Genomic DNA, 23,884 nt, shown 5'->3' on the forward strand with positions numbered 1-23,884 from the left:
TGCCCTGTCTACACACTGGACTGTGAAAAGGGATTGTGTCTCAGTGTCATCATTACATCCAGCCTTCACAGAGTGCATTAAGTAATTGCTGAATAAGTGATGGGTGGATGGGTGGACGGTTAAGTCCTTGGGAGTACAGGGACCTAGTTCTATTTATTTTTATTCCCTCTACAGTGCTTTGCATGTGGTGTGTACCCTGTGTTTGCAGTAAGCTCCTTAGAAGTTTGTTTTATTGAATTTTATACTCTTACTGCCTAGTACAGAGCATAACATCACAGTGGGTGCTCAATGAATGTTTAAGGACTCAATAATTACTCATTTAATTTGCTCTCAGTAGCCTCCAGAGAGGCCAATGGCTTTGGCAAACAGTGTTTGGTATGTGCTTCCTGCCAGCTCTGACAGGCTACCTTTGCAGGCCATTGACAAGCTACGTCATGTAGTATGGCTAACAGACCGAATTAGGGCTGTCATGATGGTTAAGCGTTTAACACAAAGAGATGTGGCTCTCCAGGCAGAAACACAGCCCGGAAGAAGCCTCAGAGGCAAGAGCAAGGCAGCTCAACTACAGAGGGATGGGATCACTTATTCCTTAGAGAAAATTCTGACTTGGTTTCTACTATGTGCACAGCACTGTGTACTGGGGGCAGCTACAGCTGTGAAAGCAACTGGGCACCTGCTCTTAAAGAGTTTAAGATCTGGGGGGATGAGGACAGCCCACCAGTAATCCCAGAACAAACACAAGACTGGCCATTGCTGGAAGAGATGCATGAACAAAGGTTGAGAGAGCCTCCAGGAGAAGGGGGCATCTTAGGGAGGCTTAGGAGAGGCATCTTGGTAGGGGGAATAGCATTTGCACTCATTTCCTAAACTTTCCTGAATGCAAAAGGAATTGTCAGTGTTCAACGGGTCTCCCTGTTTCCCCCTTCCCAGACTTCAGTCTTTTCGCATCACTATGGCCAGAGCAATGCTCTTGAAGGTGAGGTCCAATTATGTCACTTCTCTGCTCAAAATTCTGCAATGGTTTCCATTTTATTCAGAGTAAAAAATGGCTCCTATTCTTTCAGAGTGAATAAAAAGTCCTAACAGTGGCCTACAAGGCCTTATGTGATCTGTCTCCCCAGTCATTCTCCAACACTTTCCTTGCTTTTCTCCTCCCACTCACTTACCTGGCACCAGTCACAATGGAGATACGGCCATTCCTCGAATATGCCAGGCATGCTACCACCTCAGATTGTTCCCTCAGCCTGCACACCCTTCCCCATGGCTCGCTTCTTCATCTCCTTCAAGTCTTTACTCAAGTGTCACCTTGATGAGGCCTATTTTATGCCCTGTTTTAAATGGTAACCTTGGGACTTCCCTGGCGGTCCAGTGGTTAAGACTCGGCGCTTTCACTACCATGGGCATGGGTTCAATCCCTGGTCGGGGGACTAAGATCCCAAAAGCCTAGCGGTGCGGCCAACAACAAAAAAAGGTAAACTCTACATTATGGTACCTTACCCCTCGTTGAAATTTGTGTTTCTCCATGGCATCTTTTACCATCTGACATACTGTGTATTTTACTAATTTTTTATTTGTCTATTTTTGCCCAATAGAATGTAAGCTCTGCGAAATCACTTAAAAAAAAAAAAACTATTTTCTTCAGCACTGTATCCCTAATGCCTACAATAGTGCCTAGTATTAGTTACCCAATAGCTATTTGTTGAATGAATGAGGACGTGATACATCTTTGAAGAAGTCTTCAGGAAGGGCTTTCTGGAGGAGTTCCTAAAAAATAGTTGCCTGAAGAATCATTTACAAGGAGAGATCTCTGAACTGCACAGCTGAGGACCCTGCTGGGGGTGAGTGGTCAAGTGAGGAGGAAGTGGCCCTAGGCTGAAGCCACCAAGAATTGTCTGCAGGATCCAGATGTCCAAAGGATGGGTCAGGAATCCCTCGTCTCATTCCCCTACCTTTGCCATACTAGCTTTCCTCACTCAGCCAAGCACCTTCTCAGATGAACTCCACCCAGCTTAAGCTGTGTCCGTCCTTCAGCAGTTCCGATATTTTTAATTTGGCCCTCTCATTCTCCGGGCCAGCCGAGGCCCTTAAACAAGCACTTTGCTGCCTCCTTGTGGCTCCTGCAGTAAAGGAACTCTTCTGAAAGTGAGGTGACAGAGGCCTACACAGGGACTCTTAGAATGGGGGTTGTGGGAGAGGAAACCTGAATCTTCTTGACACCCATGGAGACCCTGAATTACTGGCAGCTGCCCTCCCGCCCCCAGACATTACTGCTAATAGCGACGACCATCCCCTCAGCAGACAGCAGAGCCCTGACAGGTATGCCAGCTGGACTCAGCTTTGGTTGTTCCAGGTTAGGTCACCTTTGGGGGAAGAAATTTATTTATTTATTTACTAATTTACTTATTTTTGTTTGTATGTTTGTTTATTTAGCTGCGTCATGGGATCTTCGGTGCGGTGCGAGGGCTTCTCTTTAGTTGTGGCTCATGGGCTCAGTTGCCCTGTGGTATGTGGGATCCTAGTTCCCTGACCAGGGATAGAACCCGTGTCCCCTACATTGGAAGGCAGATTCTTAACCACTGGACCACCAGAGAAGTTCCCTGGGGAAAGAATTTGAGGCAACAGTCAGATCCCAGGGCCTACCTTGAGGGGCATTCAAGCCAGTCAACTAGTATATCTAGCCTCTACCTACTCGGCCTCCTCCCAGATCACAGCCAATAGCTTTTAAGGGGTGATGCAGCCACCAGCCAGCTCAGGGCCGGGTGTGTGTAAAGAGAGGAGGGGGCTGGGTGTGACACGAGTAGGAGGGCTGGGCACTGTGGAGAACTGGAGCCCATGCCCTGGAGGACACTGCTTAGCTGAGCCACTGCGCAGTTCCAGCCCGTTACTGTTTCTGCAGGTAACTGAAACCCACCTAAGCTAATATCAGCCCCTAAACAGGGGAGTGTCCTGGAATACCACTGGGTTATCTTGTAGACCTATAAGGCAGGGATACAGCCAGGCCTCAGTAACCATCTGGCTGGCAAAGTTTCTGATAAGAAGACTTCTTACTTTCTTATGTAATTTGTTTTTCTTTCTGGCAGCTTTCAAGATGTTCTCTTTTCTTTGGTTTCAGCAGTTAGACTATGCTATGATTAGGTGTGTTTTGTGTTTATCCTGTTTGGGGTTCTCTGACATTCTTGGATCTGTGGTTTGTTCTCTTTCATTAATTTGGGAAATTCTTGGTGACTATCTCTTCATATATTTCTTCTGCCCCATTCTGTCTCCCTTCTTCTAGGACTTCAGTTATGTGTGTTAGACCATTTGTCATTGTCCCACTCAACTTGGTGATTAGTTTTGGGTTTGCTCAATTGTTCCTTTGTTTACTCTTTATGTTACAGTTTGTTTACATTTCTTCTGACTTAACTTCAAACTCGAAGATTTTTTTCCTCTGCTTTTGTCCAGTTTGTTGATTAACTGGTTGAGGGAATTGTTCATCTCTGATATTAAGGTTTTCACTTCTAGCATTTCCGTTTTTCCATTTCTTTTTTACAGTTTCCTATTCTCTTCTCAAATTCCCCATCTGTGTTCATGCATGTTGTTCACCTTTTCCACTAGACTAGATCCTTTAACATGGTAAATATAGCTATCTCAAAGTCCCCAATTGATAGTTTCATCTTAGCCATGCTCATATTTTTTTTTTTTTTTTTTTTAAAGAAGATGACTCCTCCAATCATAGTCATGCTCATTCTTTTTCTGACTTTTTCTAAGTTGGCCTCCCCAGCACATGGAACACACCAGACCCCGCATGGCTTTCACCTCCCTGGCTCTTTGGTTGGGTTGTTTACAAAAGGTTTTTATCCCTTCCACTTCACCGATGTCTCTTTTTTTTTTTTTTTGGCGGTACGCGGCCCTCTCACTGCTGCAGCCTCTCCTGTTGTGGAGCACAGGCTCCGGACGCGCAGGCTCAGGCCATGGCTCACGGGCCCAGCCGCTCCGCGGCACCTGGGATCCTCCCAGTCCGGGGCACAAACCCGTGTCCCCTGCATCGGCAGGCGGACTCTCAACCACTGCGCCACCAGGGAAGCCCTACCAATGTCTCCTTGAAGGTCACAGGGCTAAAGTAGACCCTTCTCTCATGCCCCCTTTCACATTAGTGTTGATTCCTCATCTTGGCGAACCCTGAGGCCATGAGCCATGTAAGCAGAGATATGGCCAACTCCCAAATCTGGCTTGAAGAAATATGCCAAGAAGTACTCCTTCTCATGCCCTGGCTTCCCCAAGTTTTTTTGAGGCAATATCTTGTTTGACCAAATACATCAACTTTGCTCTGAAAAAAAAAAATGAGGTTCTTGTATAGTATTAAATAACCTCATTACCAGAAAAACACCATATACTATATCTATATATCTCCTTGGGTTTCAACCCAGCTTGGCCATCTATCAGACACTCTGCTTGTTTGCCAGAGAGCTTGCTAGAGGACATCCAAAAAGTCAAAGTCCTCCATCACCGGGGCAGGTCTAGCTACTGGGCACCTTAATTTAAGCACAGTGCCAAAAGCCTACGGAAACATATGAAACCTTTAAAAATGTCATTGGTGGGACTTCCCTGGCTAGGTTAGGACTTCACTGGTTAGGGCTGCACGCTTCCACTATGGGGGGCCGGGGTTTGATCCCTGGTCAAGGAACTAAGATCCCACATACCGAGGCTTAAAGAATAGGTAAGTAAAAATAAATAAATAAATAATGTCATTGGCACCAAAATACAAAAATATATATAAATGTTTATAAAACATAATATTGTCAGTTTCATTATTCTGTCAAATTTAATATTCAGAATATCCTCATCTTATTTACAAAACTTGTTAGATTTCATCTCTATGCATGATGATTGCTGAGAAGTCACAGCCAACTATACATTAAAAAAACTTACTCATAGTCATTTAATTTCCAAAGCAAAGTTATAAAATTCCCTTCAAATTATTTATAAAGCAATACATTTAGTATGAGGGCATTTTAATATGTTGGCTACAATGGGGTGAGGCCTCCAGAAAATAAGCCTGAAAGGCTAGACATGGCCCTTCCCTGACACAGCTGTCCCATGTGTGTGACCTGTATCAGAAATGCCTCTCACCTTCCTCCCTCCGCCAGGCTTCCTTGTGATACGTTGAGCTGTGGCTCAGAAATTAAATCCTACTCTGGCATCATCCAAGGGCCATCAGTTTGCATCCTACATCCTCCTCTTCCTTCCAGAATTTCAACCTTAAGCTGGGAGCAAGGATGGGTGTTCCATTCCTAAGAAACAGAATCACTGGATTGTGGGGCCTCTGAGAACAGGGTAATTTCCTAGCTAACGTTTTATCATGCCTGGTCCCTAGGTCTGGTCTGGCTAGGCGGGAGGAGGGGGAGGGGAGTGCGAGGGAGAGTGAGGATGGGGCGGTGCTCTTAAGCTGTATGAACCAACCAAAGTAGTGTCTTCCCTGAATTAAGACAATTAATTAACGGACAGGGATGGCCTCCTAAGCCCATGCCATCTAGATTTGGAACCTCTGTGTCTCTATTTCTTCCATCTTTGTCCTCACTTCTTAGAGATGCACTCACCTTTGCTCCCACACCCAGTTACACCTGGCTCTGACTTGTACTATCTTCTTTTGTTCTTATCTTCTGAGTTTCACGCTCAACATCAGTGTATCTGTTACTTATTTGTCTGTGTCTCTGATTGATTTTAGAGTTACTGAGCCCTGCTGTGTGCCAGGCACTAATTATGGCCGTCTTGGCTGGTCGGCTCCTGGAGGGCAGACGCAACACTGGGGGATCTTCTGTGACTGGTGTCTAAGTCAGTGGCCAGGTGGTCATGCACCTGGTTCCAAAAATGAGTGAGTTGAGGAGGTGTGGGTTTTAGCAATGAGGCAGAAAATTTTAAAAATAAACACATCTCGGGGCTTCCCTGGTGGCGCAGTGGTTGAGAGTCTGCCTGCCGATGCAGGGGACACGGGTTCGCGCCCCGGTCCGGGAAGATCCCACATGCCGCGGAGCGGCTGGGCCCGTGAGCCATGGCCGCTGAGCCTGTGCGTCCGGAGCCTGTGCTCTGCATTGGGAGAGGCCACAACAGTGAGAGGCCCACGTACCGCAAAAAAAAATAAAAATAAAAAATAAACACATCTCTTTTATTAAAAATATACAGTTTGGGGACTGAAGGAGGAAAGTAGCGTTTCTCAAAGTTCTAGGATTACTTAGCAGTACCCAGAGTGTTTGTTTAAAAACACCAGCTGGACAGGGAGATCAGCTCGGTGCTTTGTGACCGCCTGGAGGGGTGGGATAGGGAGGGTGGGAGGGAGACGCAAAAGGGAGGGGATATGGGAACATATGTATATGTATAACTGATTAAATTTGTTATAAAGCAAAATACATAAATAAATAAAAATTTGAACTAAAAAAAAAATAAATAAAATAAAATAAATAAATAAAAACACCAGCTGGGAATCTGCATTTGGAACAAATTTGAGAATCACTGGCTAAGGCATGGAGCAAGGACTGGGATTGTCTCGATGCTTCTGGCTTTTTAGGGTTCCGGGGAAGGACTCGTTTGACTTTTTACAAACAAGCTCAGCTGACTCCTCTGGGTGTTCCTGGCCTTCCTTTCTTTGGGTCACTGAGGCACTGAAAGTTAATACAGTTACCGGTCGGGGAACAGCTGAAACAAGGCCCTGAGATGTGAGTACCCACCCAGCCCACCCGAGAGCTTCCCTGGTCGTCTCTGGGAGACCAGTCCAGGACTGGGCCCAGACTGACCCAGATGTGGAACTGCTTAACACATTTCTGCCACATCCCAGGGGCTCTGCTTCTTTCCTTGTGAATCTTCCTCCCGTTTCACGTTACAGAATACTTCCTCTTCCCTCCCCTCACTCTTTCCTGCTCCTTGCTACCCATCCACGTTTCTTCCTCTCCACCTCCATCTTGGTTCCTTCCCAGAAACCAAGTTATAAGCTCTCTCTTCTGTCGGCACCACGTTGGAAGCCTGTGAATCCATGCTCACTGCATCTCAGCACACACGTGTGAACCATTGTGTACTTTGTGCAGAAATAGGCTCTGAGCAAGGGAGGGCAGGGCAGTTAGAGTCGAGGTTAAGATACTTCTCCAACTGCAGACAGCACTTGGTGTGTACAGGCACATAGCTATCTTACCTGTCAGACAGAGAGCCCAGGGTAGACATTTGTAAGACAAAGCAGAAAAAAGATCTTGGAGAAGGGCGTCTGCTGGTTTTTGAAGGACATGGTCCCAAATCACAGAGGGAAGATTAACAGCCCTTCCCCACATGCTGAGAGGACACCCCAGTGGGCGTTTGAAGAGACAGGTTGCCAATGCCAGGCAGACCAGGAGAATGGGACAGTTGGTGCGAGGCTGGCCCTAGTTATGAAACTAGCTGGTGCTGTGAACTGGACAGCTTGGCCATGGGAGCTGGTGAGGTCAGCAGGATCGTGAAGAGGTGAGTGACCTAGACCCACACAACAGGTGGGCCTGCAGATGTGAGGTGGGCCAGGGGCAGGCGGCCAAAGAGAGGGTGCACTTTTGGGAGTGGAAGCAGTGTGTCTCCAGAGGCGCACACGCATGGAGAATGCACGAAGAAAGCAGCACGACCACCACCCTAGGGCAGCAGAAGCCTGGGCAGCGGCAGGTTCTCATGCCACAGTAGCAAGATCCCAAGACAATGTAGGCAGCACCCACACTAAAATCTCGAGGACCAGCTTGACACACAGGTAGGTGGTGCCAACCCGGCATGTGGATAAAGAAGACAGAAGCAGCAGGGCTTGGTCTCTACACCTGGTAGTGTGATAAACTGAAAAAACTTGTGTAGAGTTTGAAAAAGGGGAAGAAAATTGTATTCACCTAAATTCCCCTGGAAAGGAGAAACTGTCTTTGCTGGGAACAATATTTTGATTAGTGCTTAAGTCTGAAGCTGAGATCCCAGTGGCGGCATGGGTGTAGGTGGACAGCTCTGCATGAGAGACGGGAAAGAGTTTTTGAATTTTGCATGTTAAACCAAAGAGAGAGGGGAAGAAAGGAGGCTGCTCTTGGGTACTGTTCACTGTGAATCCCTTTCCCTATCACCCCGCTAAATTTTCAGAAAGTTACCAAGATCATGAAATGCTTGGGGTCAAGTGGAGTGTGTATACTTGATATTTATGTGCACATATTCACGTGTGCAGGGTTGCTGCCTCAGGTTGAAACAGATGACGAGCAGAGCCCAGGCACTGGCAGGGATGCAGAGGAAGAGAAGGAGCTCAGAGAGGAGAAATACCACTATGGGGGTGCTAGAGTCAGGGGCAAGTTTAGTCAAATCTCAGCAGGGTGCAGCCCCAGTTGATTTCTGGGTTACCAAATTCTGCCAGTGTTGTTTTGGTTATTCTCAGTTCTGTTTGCTGTATCCAAATCAACTAACACCACCACCACGACCACGACCACCACCACCATGACCACGACCACCACCACCACCACGACCACCACCACCACCACCACCACGACCACCACCACCACCACCACGACCACCACCACCACCACCACCACCACGACCACCACGACCACCACGACCACCACGACCACCACCACCACGACCACCATGACCACCACCACCACCACCACCACCACCACCACGACCACGACCACCACCACCACGACCACGACCACCACCACGACCACCACCACCACGACCACCACCACCACCACCACCACCACCACCACCACCACCACCCACCCACACACACACACACACACACACGGAAACTCTTCAGGAACTGAAAACCAGGTATCTATGTACTAGGTGGGCTATAATGTTAATGTCCAGCTGGGATTCTCAGGCCCACTTCAGAGCGGAATCACAGCCAAGGACCAGCCTCCTTTGATGCTGCCATGCCACCCTGTCTTCCCTAAGTTCCTGTCAAGAGGATGAGGGCAGCACCAGCATCTTGCAGCCTTGGTTCTGGTTAGGTCTACACTGGAAGGCATCAGTGCCCTCTCCCTGTCAAAGATATTATTGATTGATTGATTGATTGATTGCTGGACCTTAGTTCCCCAACCAGGGATCCAACCTGGGCCCTGGCAGTGAAAGCGCCGAGTCCTAACCACTAGACTGCCAGGGAATTCCCATCCCTGTCAAAGATCTTTAACTGGGGCAGGGCCAGGGCCACAAGAGGCAGCTGGGGTTAGTAATCTAGAAAGGCTCCTTGAAAGAGCCTTGAGTCTTCAGTATTGACATCTTCAAGCCAAGAGAGGCAGAGCTGAACCTTCCTAACCAGAAAAGTCCCTTGTTGGCCCACTGAGTCCTGCCCGCCTCCCCTCAGCTGCTCTTCCCGGGGCAGTTCTTGAAGGCAATAAGGAAATGACAATGCCAAAGACGGGCCCAGTTTATCCTGAGATTTTTGGTCTCTCTCATCTCTCCATACCTGCACCTGGCTCTCCTTGAGCATAACCCCCAGGCCTAGGGCAAGAAACACCTCTTGAGCAATTCATGTGCAGCCCAGGAAGCAAGTGGGAAGGAAAGACTTCTTTCATGATCTTCTGAGACGCTGTGTGGAGTCCTTTGAGAGAACTAGAATGGTGCTGGCATGGGGACCCAAGCTCATGGCCAATGAGGCAGGTAAGCATCTCTCTGTCTGATGTGGTACAGTAAATGAGGTCATTATTATTATTATTATTTTTTTTTTACGATACGCGGGCCTCTCACTGTTGTGGCCTCTCCCGTTGCGGAGCACAGGCTCCGGATGTGCAGGCTCAGCGGCCATGGCTCACGGGCCCAGCTGCTCCACGGCATGTGGGATCTTCCCGGACCGGGACACGAACCCGTGTCCCCTGCATCGGCAGGCGGACTCTCAACCACTGCACCACCAGGGAAGCCCATGAGGTCATTATTAATGTTTGGAAAGATAGCTGTTGGGCGGTTGGACACCGGGAGTGTGTACTCTGGCCCTGCCCTTGGTGGGCAGATCTCCCTGAATCCAGATTAACCGTCTGGCCTTGCATCTTACCAGGCCTTGAAGGACATCAAGTTTTTGTGGTAGGAGGAATGCACATCCAATGCCAACAGCCGGGGAATATCTGGGTACCCCCCTAGCTGGTCCCAGGACAGGCTGGTGGGGGTCTTCTTTTCTACTGGGTGACTGGAGGAGGCCACATCAGTCTTCCAGATGGCCTCCAGCTGGTTCCCCTGTTGGCTGGGGTGTGAAGGTTGAAAGTGTAAGAAGAGATGAGGAGGTAGACTTACAGAAAGGGAGAGACTGGGAAGCAACAAGCTCTGCAGGGTTTTCTTCCCTTCTCAAATAGTTGTCACTGCCTTCCTTGCATCTCTTCCCTCCCCAACTCTAAATCTCACCTCCTTGGGTCTCCTCTAGCTGAGAAGCTACTGGAAGAGGCTGCCGAGACAGCCCCTGTTCCTCCAGGCACATGCCCTGGGCCTGAAGCCCTGAACTGGCCACACTAGGGGGGTGTGGATGTGTCTCTTCTTGGCTGCCCAGAGACTCATGGTGTCTCTCTTTGAGCCCAGGGGTCACATGGTGGGAAGGATCAGGTTGATTTATATGGATGGACCAGTGGCAGGTGCCAGACCAATGCTCAGGGTAGAAATGGGTCCCAGGAGTCTTTCAGTTGCATAGTTTGAAACATACTTGGTCAGCCTGTGCCGTGAAGCCCACACACCACATACACACATACCCCCATCTGGGCCAATGGCCAGAGCTGGGCAGGCAGCTGAGAAGCTAGGTTCCTTGCAACTCATGGGGTGAGCTTTGCCTGTCTGTGCCTTCACTGAGCTGCCAGCCCCCCCGAGTTTGGTCACCCCTGCTCCCTGCCTCCCTCACCCACCTAGCCAGCTGCCCCTGGCTTCCGTGCACCTACTGGGCCATCCGCAGGGGCACACATTGCTGGTGCTTGGTCATAAACAGCTCCAGGTGTCGCTTGCAGGAGGGGCTGCTGGAATGGATGTGCTGCAGTGGATGGGGGAGGCTTGCTTTTCCTTGACTTTGGGGAGGTGACCACAGGGGTGTTCAGGTTAATGTTCCACTCCTGTTGGAGCTAAGAGGAACCAGCAGAGAGGCATCAGGGAGAAAGGAATTCATCCTCTCTCTAGTGCCAGAGGAGGCATTGCCTGACTTGGGGCAGAGCAGAAAGGGTGAGGCCCAGGGAATGCCTCCAATTAGATATGCCTGGGACCTCAGGGTATTGCATTTCCCAGAAATTCCTTGAATTGTTCTTTACTGGTTTAGTTCCTGTTTTCTCCTTTGTTGTGGAGAATCTGGACAATGGGCAAAACAACAAGGAAAAAACTAAAGGAAGCCAGAGCAGCTGGAACTGTGAGAGCCTCATGTTACCGGACCAGGTTGTGTCAGGAATGCTCTCCGTGTCTTGTCATTCAGCCTCTGCCCTGGCCCTGGGGAAGGAGCTGGAGGAACCCTCACAGCCACCTAAAGAATTATTATATATATGGTCCCTTTCCTTCTCAACCTCAAAACCAATTTAGCAAGTCAAGACACCTACAGTCAAGACACCTACAGGAGGTGATCAGGACTAATGTAAGGTGACAGGAAACTGAACTGGGAGAGATCCCCATGGCCAAGGCTCTTCCAACTGCCTTATGCCGGCACTTACACTGAATCCCTCAGGACACTGCTTCCCCCAGACTCTGGCCATGGCTGCTCAGGACTCAGTGGGGTAACCTCCTGGCCCAACCCTAGAGGAGATCTCAGCAGATTCTGAGTCACTGCTGTGGGATTCTCCAATCCCTCCAAGCCATCAGCTAGCCTCCTGTGGACCATGTCAGCACTCGCTGCTTTTCTGACCCTGGTAGCAGGGGAAAGAGTAGAGGAAACTGAAGGCAGACGTTAGAGAATAAAAATAGGTCAAACCCAATGGATTAAGACTCCGAATAACTTTGGACTCTCAACAGCAACAACAAAACCTAGAAGGCAATGAATGAGCAGTGCCTTCAAAATTGTGAGGAAAAATGAATTCTAACCTAGACTTCTGTATCCAGGCAAACTGTCAATTAAGAGTCAAGGGTAGGGGGACTTCCCTGGTGGTGCAGTGGTTAAGAATCCGCCTGCCAATGCAGGAGACACAGGTTCAAGCCCTGGTCTGGGAAGATCCCACATGCCACGGAGCAACTAAGCCCATGCACCACAACTACTGAAGCCCACTTGCCTAGAGCCCATGCTCCATAACAAGAGAAGCCACTGCAATGAGAGCCCACGCACTGCAATGAAGAGTAGCCCCCACTCGCCACAACTAGAGAAAGCCTGCACGCAGCAACGAAGACCCAATGCAGCCAAAAATAAAATAAAAATTAAAAAAAAGAGTTAAGGGTAGGGACTTCCCTGGTGGTGCAATGGTTAAGAATCTGGCTGCTGGGGACTTCCCTGGTGATCCAGTGGTTAAGACTTCACCTTCCAATGCAGGGGGTGCAGGTTCGATCCCGGGTCGGGGAGCTAAGATCCCACGTGCCTTGCGGCCAAAAAAACCAAAACACAGAACAGAAGCAATATTTTAACAAATTTAAGAAGGACTTTAAAAATGGTCCACATCAAAGAATCTGCTTGCCAATGCAGGGGACACGGGTTCAATCCCTGGTCCAGGAAGATCCCACATGCTGCGGAGCAACTAAGCCTGTGCGCCACAACTACTGAAACCTGTGCACCCTAGAGCCTGCACACTGCAACTACTGAGCCCATGTGCCGCAACTACTGAAGCCCGCACGCTCTAGGGACTGCATGCCACAATTACTGAGATCCCACATGCCACAGAGCAACTAAGCCCGTGTACCACAACTGCTGAGCCTGCGCTCTGGAACCCACGAGCCACAACTACTGAAGCCTGTGCACCCTATAGCCCGTGCAGCACAACTACTGAGCCCGTGTGCTGCAACTACCGAAGACCGCGCACCTAGAGCCCATGCTCGGCAACAAGAGAAGCCACCGCAATGAGAAGCCCGCACACCACGACGAAAAGTAGCCCCAGCTCACCGTGACTAGAGAAAGCCCGCATGCAGCAATGAAGACCCAACACAGCCAAAAATAAAAAAATTTTTAAAGTAAAGAGTTAAGAGTAGATATTCAGTAAAGACATTTTCAGACAACCAGGGTCTCAATGATTTTACATGCCAGGAACCCTTTGTCAGGAAGTGACCGGAGGAGGTACTCCACTAAAACGAGGGAGACCTGGCATCTAGAAAGCAGGGGAGGGGCTTCCCTGGTGGCGCAGTGGTTAAGAATCTGCCTGCCAATGCAGGGGACACAGGTTTGAGCCCTGGTCCCAGAAGATCCCACATGCCACAGAGCAGCTAAGCCCGTGCACAACTACTGAGCCTGCGCTCTAGAGCCCACGAGCTACAACTACTGAAGCCCGTGCACCTACAGCCCGTGCTCCGCAACAAGAGAAGCCACCACAATGAGAAGCCCGTGCACTGCAACGAAGAGCAGCCCCCGCTCGCTGCAACTAGAGAAAGCCTGAGTACACAGCAACGAAGACCCAATGCAGCCAAAAAAAAAAAAAAAAAAAAAAAAGAAAGAGAGAAAGCAGGGGAGCTGTCCCCAGAGAGAAGCAAAGGGAGTCGCCAGCACGAGGGTAAAGAAGACAGCTGTGACCAAGCCTGGAAAGCAACCAGATCAGACAAGAGCAGGACAGGGAGACCCACAGGGGAGGGAGAATCTGAGCACAGAGTCGGGACTGCAGGCTCCAACTACCTCCCCTCCAGAAGAAGCTTTCTTGTCCAGCTCCTTTAGAGGCTCCCTCCCTCTCTTGCTCTTCCCATATATGGAGACTGGAAAACTGACCTTCCTTACACTCAGGCTGTCTCCTGCCTTCCCCTCTTCCTGGTTCAGAGGCTTTAATCTGCTCTCTTATTTCCCAACTGCTCCCCCGCGCCCAGGTACACCCCACAGCCCCATGGATCCACCCTGGCCCCATCCCTGCTGGCTGTGCTGACCCCTGAGAAGGTCGCCGGGTGGGAGGCCCACCTTGGGGAACATGGTCACCATGCTGCTCAGGCACTCTCGGTGCCTCTCCTCCAGGTCCCTCTGCTTGTCTGTCCAGGCCTGCAGCTGGAGGTTCTGCAGGTGGTCGACGTTTTCCAGGAAGAGGTAGAGGTTCTGGGCCTTGTAGGCAGCCCCAGCTTCTCACACAACTTGTACATGGTTGATCACTGCTTGTCTGGGAAGAGAGGGAAGTGATTTAGTGGGTGAAGAAGCCTCCTCCTGCCCCCAAGTCTCTGTTAACCAGAGATGACTCTGTGTCTGTGAGAGCTGGGGAAAACAGGGAGCAGAGAAGCAGGAGGTGTTGTCAGGTGAGGAGGCTTGGGCTGGGCTGGAAACAGGAATAAAAGTAAGGCAGGGCTTCCCTGGTGGCGCAGTGGTTGAGAGTCCGCCGGCCGATGCAGGGGACACGGGTTCATGCCCTGGTCCGGGAAGATCCCACATGCCGTGGAGCGACTGGGCCCGTGAGCCATGGCCGCTGAGCCTGCGCGTCCGGAGCCTGTGCTCCGCAACGGGAGAGGCCACAACAGTGAGAGGCCCGCGTACAGAAAAAAAAAAAAAAAAGTAAGGCAAATGGGGGAGCATGTTAGGTGGGTTACGGACAGGGCAGTAGGAAGACAGGAAGAAAGGCTTGCAGGAAAGCTCACTAGAGAGCAGTGTGTAAGTGCTTGACCTCCCACACCTTCAGGGCTGCCCAAGGCTCCGAGGTCAGGTGTCCTTCGCAGGTACCCTCCCTCAGGGGGAACCCTGTCCAGGAGTGGGGTGATTCTCTCCATCACACTTGCCCCATGCTCCTCCTTTCTCACTGGGCTCTGGCTCTGCCGATATATTGCAGCGGTGTGGGTGGGTGCCGGTGGGTGCCAGGGAGGACCTACCAGAGGCTCTGGAAATGTCTGTAGAGGATGTACTTATGGCACAGGCACCACAGCTTGAGCGCGTTCAGCTCCATGGCGGTGGTGGTGAGCTCCCGCCCCTTGTGGAGCAGGTCGTGGGGCAGCCCCAGCTGATCCTCCTCAGTCAGGAGCTGCAGGTTCTTCCTCTGGGCCTCCACGTCCACATGGTATACCTTCCCCTTCAGAGTTACTGGGGGTGTACACAAAGGGGGCTGGGTCACCTTTCGGAGGGATGTCCCCGTGACAGGAAGGGAGGCTGTCTTCTTGGGCTTCGTGGGAACACAGCGGGCCCATGGTTTCTGAGTAAACTCGGCTGAACTCATGGTCCTCTGGTTTCTGGGGGCAGGTTGCTGGGTCTTAGGGGACCTGGGCAAGTGTGGCCTCCTGCCTTGGTGAGCAGATTGGGCCTGGCCTGGGGGAGGTGCCAGTGATGCCTCCTCCAAGTCCCTCCATTGACCGGTGGGCACAAAGCCCATTCTCTCCACGTCCTCTCCTGTCTGCTCCGGCCCCCTCCATGGGCGCCCTTGCTCCTGGGCCGATCTCCGCTGCCACCCCCTTGCTGCCTCCCCCTGCTCCCACTGCCCCGCTTCTGCTGGTGCTCCCGCTCCAGCAGGGCCCACTGCTCTTGCCACTGCAGCCACATCTCCTCCTCCGCCACTGCTGCCGTCACCTCTCCCAGCTGAGTTCCTCTTCCCAGTGTTCTGCCTTGCTCTCCAAGGCCACCTTCCTAGAGCTCTCTGGGGACAGCTGCTTCTGAAAATGGGACTTCATCTGGAGTCCTTCCTTCTCCTGGGTCACTTCCTGGAAGAAGTCCTTCTGGTCTTTGACTTTGTGGCCTGGGCTTTCTGCTGACGGTCTTTCCCATTTCTTAGGAAACTTGTGATCCATGGAGGATGGCAACACAGGCTGAAGATTTTCAGTGTCCTTGCTGCTGTACACATCTGCAATCCTTGAATGCACGGTCATGGTGGAAAGTGGTTGACATGTGGAAGGCCTAGCACTACTATCCCAGGTCATGGCCAGGGGACTTGGGGAGAGTGGTGAAAACTGTTCCTCCTTCTTGGGTTCCTGTTGGGTTTCCTCTATGACTGTTTCTTTCTTTGGGAGGGCCTCTCTCTTGGCAGGGGCTGGGGAGTCAACCAAGATCTTGACTGAGTATTCTACTTGACCTCTAGCAGACTGAGCCTTGTTCAGCTGGAACTCTAAGGCATGCTTCATCAGGAGGAGGTCATGGTACTTTCCCCCTAGAATTTCTACCTGCTTTAGTAGGGTATCTCTCTTACTCTTGACCACTTGGAGGGACTTCTGGAAGTAGAGCCTCTGGCCGCTGAGTTCTTTGGTCATCTCTATTTTCAGGTGCCTGTATTTGGCCTCCTGGCTTCTGTTCTCCTTGTGCTGGAGCATCAAGGCCTTGTTGAGGTTCTCGACCACAGCAGACATGTACCTGATGGCCCAAACCTCCCCCTGGTTGAACATCGTGGAGTCCACGAGTTCCTGCAGCATGGACTTCACCTCGGAGACCCTTATGCAGGTAGTGTGCTTGTCCTGGAGCATCTGCTCTGGGCTCAGTGGCTGAGGGCAGGATATCCCTTTTTGTGGGCTTTGTTTCCACCAGCTCTGCCAGAAGGTGAGTTTGGGCACTAGGAGAGGTGGAGAGAACAAAGGCAATAAACTCAAGGGTTATACTGATTCTCCACACCCTGCTTGGCCAAATTCCCATCCAACCTTCTTAGGGCTTTGGCAATAAGGAGCTGGGGCATTATATGAGGCCAGGGGAGATACTGTCAGGAGAGATCTCTGCTGGGCTCAGAGCTTACCTGTCAGGGTCTGTCAGCTCCACAGCACCTGCAGGACCCAGAGGGGTCTGGACCTATTCTATCCAGTTCAACCCAATTCAGCACACTCCTGATCCTCCATATTTCCCTGGAGTAGAGTGATTTTTCTAATCACGCTACTTCCCAGTCTCAATATCTCTGTTTGGCTACCTATTGCCAACTATCTAAATTCTGGAAGCCCACCTGGCACTTAGACTCTAGATCACCTGGGAAGTTGTATTCTCCTTTCCTGTTACCACTGGACTGTGTTTGTAGAGAATTTATCACATGGTCCTGCAACGGTTTACATTCTTTTATAATGACTAATGTATTTTTCCATATGGGGGTCATGATCTCCTTTGATACTCTGATGAAAGCAGGAAAATGTACATAAACACCGATTGTGCACTTTGTGTTCAAACCCATTCATATGCAAACTTCAGCTCCTCAGGGATGCTCCATGGTCAGAGTTGTATCCCCTTGGATCTACCATGTGTAGAGCTGCTGGAGTGATTATCTTGGAGCATTCATTCATTTCTCATTCAGTGAACATCACTGGCAGACAAAACACTGGCTAACTTTGGATGAGAGGCTAAAGGAAATATGGAAATTAAATGACACTGAAATCAAGCTAGCATTTAGCTAATACCGTCAGAGAGGCCATATGCTCTAACGGTTCAGAGCATGGATTCTAGAGTCAGAAAACTCGGGCTTGAATCCCATCCTTACCACTTGCCTTAGGCAAATTTCCTAACTTCTCAGCACCCCTATTTCTGAAAAATGGGGATAATCATAGCATTTACTTCATGGGACATAAGTAGATTAGACATGTTTAGTACCAAGCACTGTACCAGGTACCTAGAAAGTGCTCAATAACTAATCCCTAAAAAAATGAATAAGACACAGCCTTTGCCCTCCAGAAATTTATAACCTAGTAAGGAAATAAATCAAGTAAACAAATAGCTATATTTCAAGACATAATATGACAAGGATAGTAGAAGAGATTGTCTCCTTCTCCTCCACCTTTCCTTGCTTCCTCCCTCCCCCAGCTATCGACCTTGCTTGACTGGTAAGGAAGCTGGCCATGAAAATCAATGGTAAAATGATAATGTTAGCTCTTGTTTATTAAGCCCTGAGTGTGTGTTCTAAGCACAGTGCCAGATGCCTCACACCACGTGGAACCCTGTAAGGCAGACAATGCTCTCCTCACTTTGCATATGAGGAAAGTGAGGTTCAGAGAGATGAAGTAACTTACCCAAAGTCACACAGCTAGAAATTGGGATTCAAACTCAGGTTTGTCTGACTCCGAAGCCCATGCTCTTGAGTAAGATTAAGAAGCCAGAAAACCTATGCGTGGGGCCTAGGTTTGCCACAGGCTTTCCTTGTGTATCCTTCTCTTCTCTGAGCTTCAATGTTCTCATCTACAAAGTGTGGCAGTTAGATAATCTCGGGCCCCTTCTAGTGCTGAGAGGAGTAATATTTCAAGGTTGAGCCATGTTGTTGACTGGGTACTTCTGGAGTAGCCACAATCAAGAAGGTTCTAGAAGGTCCTCCAGCTGAGTCTCACCAGACTGCTTGGCTCTGCATCTGGGTTTGGTTTAAGGAAAGGATGTTCCTCTAGCTCTAGCTATAAACTCCACCCTTTCTGACCTTCCAGCCTTGTTCCCCCGCACGAGGCCGCAGCTCCAGGGAGCACCAACGAGGACCTGTCTCACATCACACCTTCCTTCAGCCCTGAGGGACAGCCCAGAACTGCTCACTTCTCAGCTTGGGTCCACCACCCCAACCTCTTACCACTGACCATCCATCTCAGCTAAAGCTTTTGTTATGGAGGAGAATCAGAAAGACTCCCATAGACCCTGGTGTGTGACTTCTTTCCTTGAGATGGCATCCACCCCACCCAGCTCCCCTGCCAGGTGCTCCTGGAACTTACTCTGTGCCCTTTCCTTTGTCCTTCAATGAGAGTGGAGCAGAGGGAAATGAGAGACTCGATGCCTACTTTGGTGGCGATGAGGGAGAGAGGCAACACCTTCTCCATCACCTCGATCCATTCATCCAGGGCTTCCTCTTCCTCTTCACTCTTCCTGTTCCTGATCTCATAGGTCAGACTGTCACCTGGAGAGAGAGTGGGAGATGCAGGCTGAGAATAGTCTGTCCTCTAGGGAGCCCCAAATAGCCCTATAGGACAGGGGTTACACCAGCAGGCTTTGAGGTTGGATTGGTTTAACCTCTTATTAGCTGTATGATGTTGAGCAAGTCACTTATTCCCCTAAGCCTTAGTATCCTTGCCAAAAAAGGGTTGGGTATGGATTAAATGAGATAATACAAGTGAAATGATTAACATGAGACCTGCCATGTAGAAAATATGCATAGACATAAAACAGCACTGTTGTACTACAAGGCCAGGAATGTGCCTATCTTGTTATTGCTCTATCCTCACTGCCTAGTCCAATATCTGGACAATTAAATTAATTAACTGCAGTCAACAGCCCTGCTTAGTTCTTGGGAGCAGCTGAAGGACCACAGAACCAAGAGCTCCTCAGGGGCAGGGCAATATGAGCAGGGGTAGGGCATATCCCTATACCATCTTCCTCCAACACTGTAGCATCCACCATACCTCACACCAGACTGAAGTCTCCTGATCAGATAACTCTGATCTTAACGGGGGTAGCATCTGGCTCCAGGGCTGCATGCAGCTGGTCCACACCCAAATGGCTATACCAGTTGCTTACAGCTGGCATCAGTGCTGTTTCGCTCAGTATCCATTCAGTACTTTGAATATCACCCTTGGGTCCCTCTATAAAATAGCTAGTGTGCTCCACAAAAAACAATTAGAACTAATAAACAAATTCAATAAAGTTACAGGATCCAAAATCAACATATAAAAGTCAGTTGCATTTCTATACACTAACAATTACCTATCCAAAAAAGAAATAAAGAAAACAATCCCATTTACAATAGCATCAAAACAATAAAATACTTAGGAATAAATTTAACAAGGGAGGTGAAGGATCTCTACAGTGAAAACCATAAGACCTTAATGAAAGAAATTAAAGAAGACACGTGTAAATGGAAACATAACCCATGTCATGGATCAGAAGAATTAATATTGTTAAAATGTCTATACTACCCAAAGTCATCCATAGATTCAGTGCAATCCCTATCAAAATCTCAATGGCATTTTCCACAGAACTAGGAAGAACAATCCTGAAATTCATACGGAACCACAAAAGACCCCAAATAGCCAAAGCATTCTTGAGAAAGAAAAACAAAGCTGGAGGCATCACACTACCTGATTTTAAGCTATATTACAAAGCTATAGTAAACAAAACACTATGGCACTGGCATATAAATGGACACATAGATAAATGGGCCAGAATCAAGAGCTCAGAAATAAACCCATGTATATACGGTCAGCTAATATTTGACACGGGAGCCAAGAACACTCAATGGGGAAAGGATAATCTCTTCAATAAGCGGTGCTGGTAAACCTGTACATTTACATGCAAAAAAATGAAATTGGACTCCTATATTATACCACTCACAAAAATTAACTCTAAATTAATTAAAAACTTAAATACCAGCCCAGAAACCATAAAACTCCTAAAAGAAAACATAGGGGAAAAGCTTCTTGATATTGGTCTTGGCAATGATTTTTTTTTGGATATGACACCAAAAGCAAAGGCAACAAAAGCAAAAATAAATAAGTGGAACTACATCAAATTAAAAAGTTTCTGCACAGTAAAAGAAATGATTATGAAAGTGAAAAGCCTTAACCTACAGAACGTGAGAAAATACATGCAAACCATGTATTTAATAAGGAGTTAATATCCAAAATCTAAAAGGAACTCACACAACTTAATAGCAAAGAAACAAATAATCCAATTAAAAAATGGGCAAAGGATATGAATAGACATTTTTCTAAAGAAGATATACAAATGGCCAACAGGTATATGAAAAGGTGTTCAACATCACTAATCATCAGGGAAATGCAAATCAAAGCCACAACGAGATAGTACCTCAGACCTATTAGGATGGCTATTATGTATAAAAGACGAGATAACAAGCAATGGTGAGGACATGAAGAAAAAGGGACCCTTGTGCACTGTTGGTGGGAATGTAAATTGGTATAACCATTTTGGAAACCAGTATGGAGGTTCCTAAAAAAATTAAAAATAGAATTACTATATAGTCCAGCAATCCCACTTCTGGGTATATATCCATAGGAAACAAAATCACTGTCTCCAAGAGATTTCTGCATGCCCATGTTCACTGAAGCATAATTTACAACAGTCAAGACATGGAAAAAACCCAAGTGTCAGTCAGTGGATGAATGGATAGAGAAAATGTAGTATATATAATGAAATACAGATAGTCCCCAACTTATGATGGTTCAACTTATGATTTATTACAATGAGGCGAAAGTGATACACATTCAGTAGAAGTCATGCTTCGAATTTTGAATTTTGATCTTTTCCCACGCTAGTGATATGTGGTACAATACTCTCTCATGATGCTAGGCAGTAACAGCAAGCTACAGCTCTAAGAGGCCACAAAATCACAGGCGTAAACAACGAATACACTTACAACCATCTGTATGCATACAGCCATTCTGTGTTTCACTTTCAGTATAGTCTTCAATAAATTATATGAGATATTAAACACTTTATTATAAAATAGGCTTTGTGTTAGATGATCTTGCCCAACTGTAGGCTAATGCAAGTGTTCTGAACACATTTAAGGTAGGCTAGGCTAAGCTGTGATGTTTGGTAGGTTAGGTGTATTAAACACATTTTCAATTTATGGTATTTTCAACTTATGGTAGGGTTATTGGGACATAACCCTATCATAAGCTAAGGAAGATCTATATTATTAAGTCATAACACAGAAGGAAATCCTGCCATTTGCAACAACATGAATGGACCTTGAGGGTATTACACTATGTGAAATAAGTCAGACAGAGAAAGAAAGACAAATACCGTACGATCTCACTTATATGTGGAATCTAAAAAAAGTTGAACTCACAGAAACAGAGTAAATTGGTGGTTATCAGAGGCTGGGAGGTGAGAGAAATGGGGAGATGTTGGTCAAAGGGTACAAACTTTCAATTATAAGATGAATAAGTTCTGGAGACCTAATGTACAGCATGGTGACTACAGTTAATAATACTGTATTGTATACAGGCATACCTCATTTTATTGTGCTATGCTTTACTGTTGTTTGCAAAGACTGCATTTTTTAAAAATTGAAAGTTTGTGCAAACCCTGCATTGTCAGATGATGGTTAGCACTTTTTAGCAATCAAGTATATTTAATGTACATTGTTTTCTTAGACATAATGCTATTGCACACTTAATAGACTAGAGTATAAACACAACTTTTACATGTACTGGGAAGCCAAAAAATTCACATGATTCACTTTATTATGATATCCACTTTATTGTGGAGGTCTAGAACTGAACCTGCAATATCCAAGGTATGCCTATATTTGAAATTTGCTCAGAGAGTAGATCTTAAATATTCTCACCATACACACAACAAAGGGTGACTATGTGAGGTGATATGTTATTGTGATAATCATTTCACTATATACATAGATATGTTTATATATAAAATAATCACATGTACACTTCAAATTTACACAATGGTGTTTGTCAATTATATCTCAATAAAGCTGGAAAAATAAAACAGCTAGTGTGAGTTTGCGTTTAGGTTCTATCTTACTAAAAAATGAGATGTAAGAATGAACCCATGACTTAGGCTTCATCACATATGCACCTAATATCACAATCTATTATGTTTTGGACAATGACATGTTTGCCTCTCTAGGGAATAGAGGTGATACGCTGCGACATGAGTGGGACAATGTTTCACTGGAGAGGCGCTGTGATGTGTCTTTTGTGCCTTCTGCACCCACCACCCTGCACTCCCCTCCCAGCAAATGCTGACCTAGAGTAGGGGAAAGGAGGAGGCTGAGTGAGCTGGGACTAGCATCTTGGCGGGGAAGGCACCCGCCCTCAGGACTGCACCCAGCCTGCAAACTCACCCCAGTCACCTAGCCAGTGGAGAATTTCATACAAGTGCTTCTCTTTAGTCTTAGCATCATTGGAGGATGAGGTAATTTTCTCCAGCAAGATGAATCTGTTCTTGCCCTTTTGCTCTGTCTGGTGAGATTTTGCCCTTTTTATGAAATCATATTCTAATTCTTCCTGGAAGCAGTTGATGACACAGTTGACATTGTCCAAGGTGTCTGAGAGCTGGGAAGAAATATCCTATATAGAAGGCAGCAGATTGTAGTGTTTTTGGGTGTGAACTCTGGTGCTAGATGCCATGTCCTAGTAGTGTGATCTTAGACAAGTCAGTTAATTTCTTGGGGCCTCAGTTTTCTTATTTGTAAAGTGGAGATAATTATAGTACCTATGTCACAGGGTTTTAGTAAAGATTAAATGAACCAGTATTTGTAAAGCACTTAGGACAGCGCCTGGCACATAAAATAAGTGTTAGCTCTAATTACTGTCATCTTGATTATTAAGACCAGCTCAGGGAGAGAATACTAAAAATCCACAGCGAACATTTCTTCAGAATTTCAGAATTTGCTGGGGACTTCTGGACATCTCTCCTCACAAGGATCCAGAGGCAACAGACTAGAAAAATTAGGCCCCAAGAAACCCTCAGGATCAGAGGCTCCCATTAAAAAAATGCACCAGAGGCTCACGTGCAGGGTGATTTGAATCTTTGGCCATTTCCCTGTGAGTTTCTAGGGCTCAGCTTGGGGCACTCTGACAGGTTGCCAAGAACAGACCCCAATCATGAACTCTGGGCCCCTCCTCCTGCCCTGGTAGGACCCACCACGATGTGTCTCAGGGCCAACCTAGGGCTTCCCTGTGGGCTGTCTGCTTCCTGGGCCCATCCCTGCCTCGGGGGCGGTTTGATTCCAGCTCACCCTCCACTAATCTGTCCACAAACCCAGCTTGCTAGGATCCCAGGACCCCTGAGGGCCCAGAGCTGGAATCTTACCCAAATCTGGGCTCAGTTCCCAGCCTCCACATCAGACCCCAACAGAAGGGTGACACCCTCATCTCAAAGGGTTACCTCCTGAGCCCGAGTTAGTTGGGCAGCCTCAATTCTTGAGATGATGGCTTTCACCGACGCAGGGGTCACCAACAGTGGGGGTTCGTCTTTCTCCAT

General features: G+C 47.8%; 1 protein-coding gene across 1 annotated transcript; it reads right to left on the reverse strand.

The window, feature by feature from the left end:
* Positions 1-6,490: 6,490 nt before the first annotated feature.
* Positions 6,491-23,884, reverse strand: FAM186B (family with sequence similarity 186 member B; the record flags this gene model as incomplete). The annotated part of the gene is given in 14 exon segments (XM_079715305.1): positions 6,491-6,635; positions 9,998-10,183; positions 10,863-10,958; positions 10,960-11,039; positions 13,976-14,134; positions 14,138-14,167; positions 14,868-15,469; positions 15,472-15,537; positions 15,540-15,549; positions 15,553-16,523; positions 18,631-18,642; positions 18,645-18,812; positions 22,743-22,968; positions 23,789-23,884. Coding segments are annotated over 14 exon segments (2,847 nt in total).

The sequence above is a fragment of the Hyperoodon ampullatus genome (assembly GCF_949752795.1).
Source record: "Hyperoodon ampullatus genome assembly, chromosome: 11".
NCBI lineage: Eukaryota > Metazoa > Chordata > Mammalia > Artiodactyla > Ziphiidae > Hyperoodon > Hyperoodon ampullatus.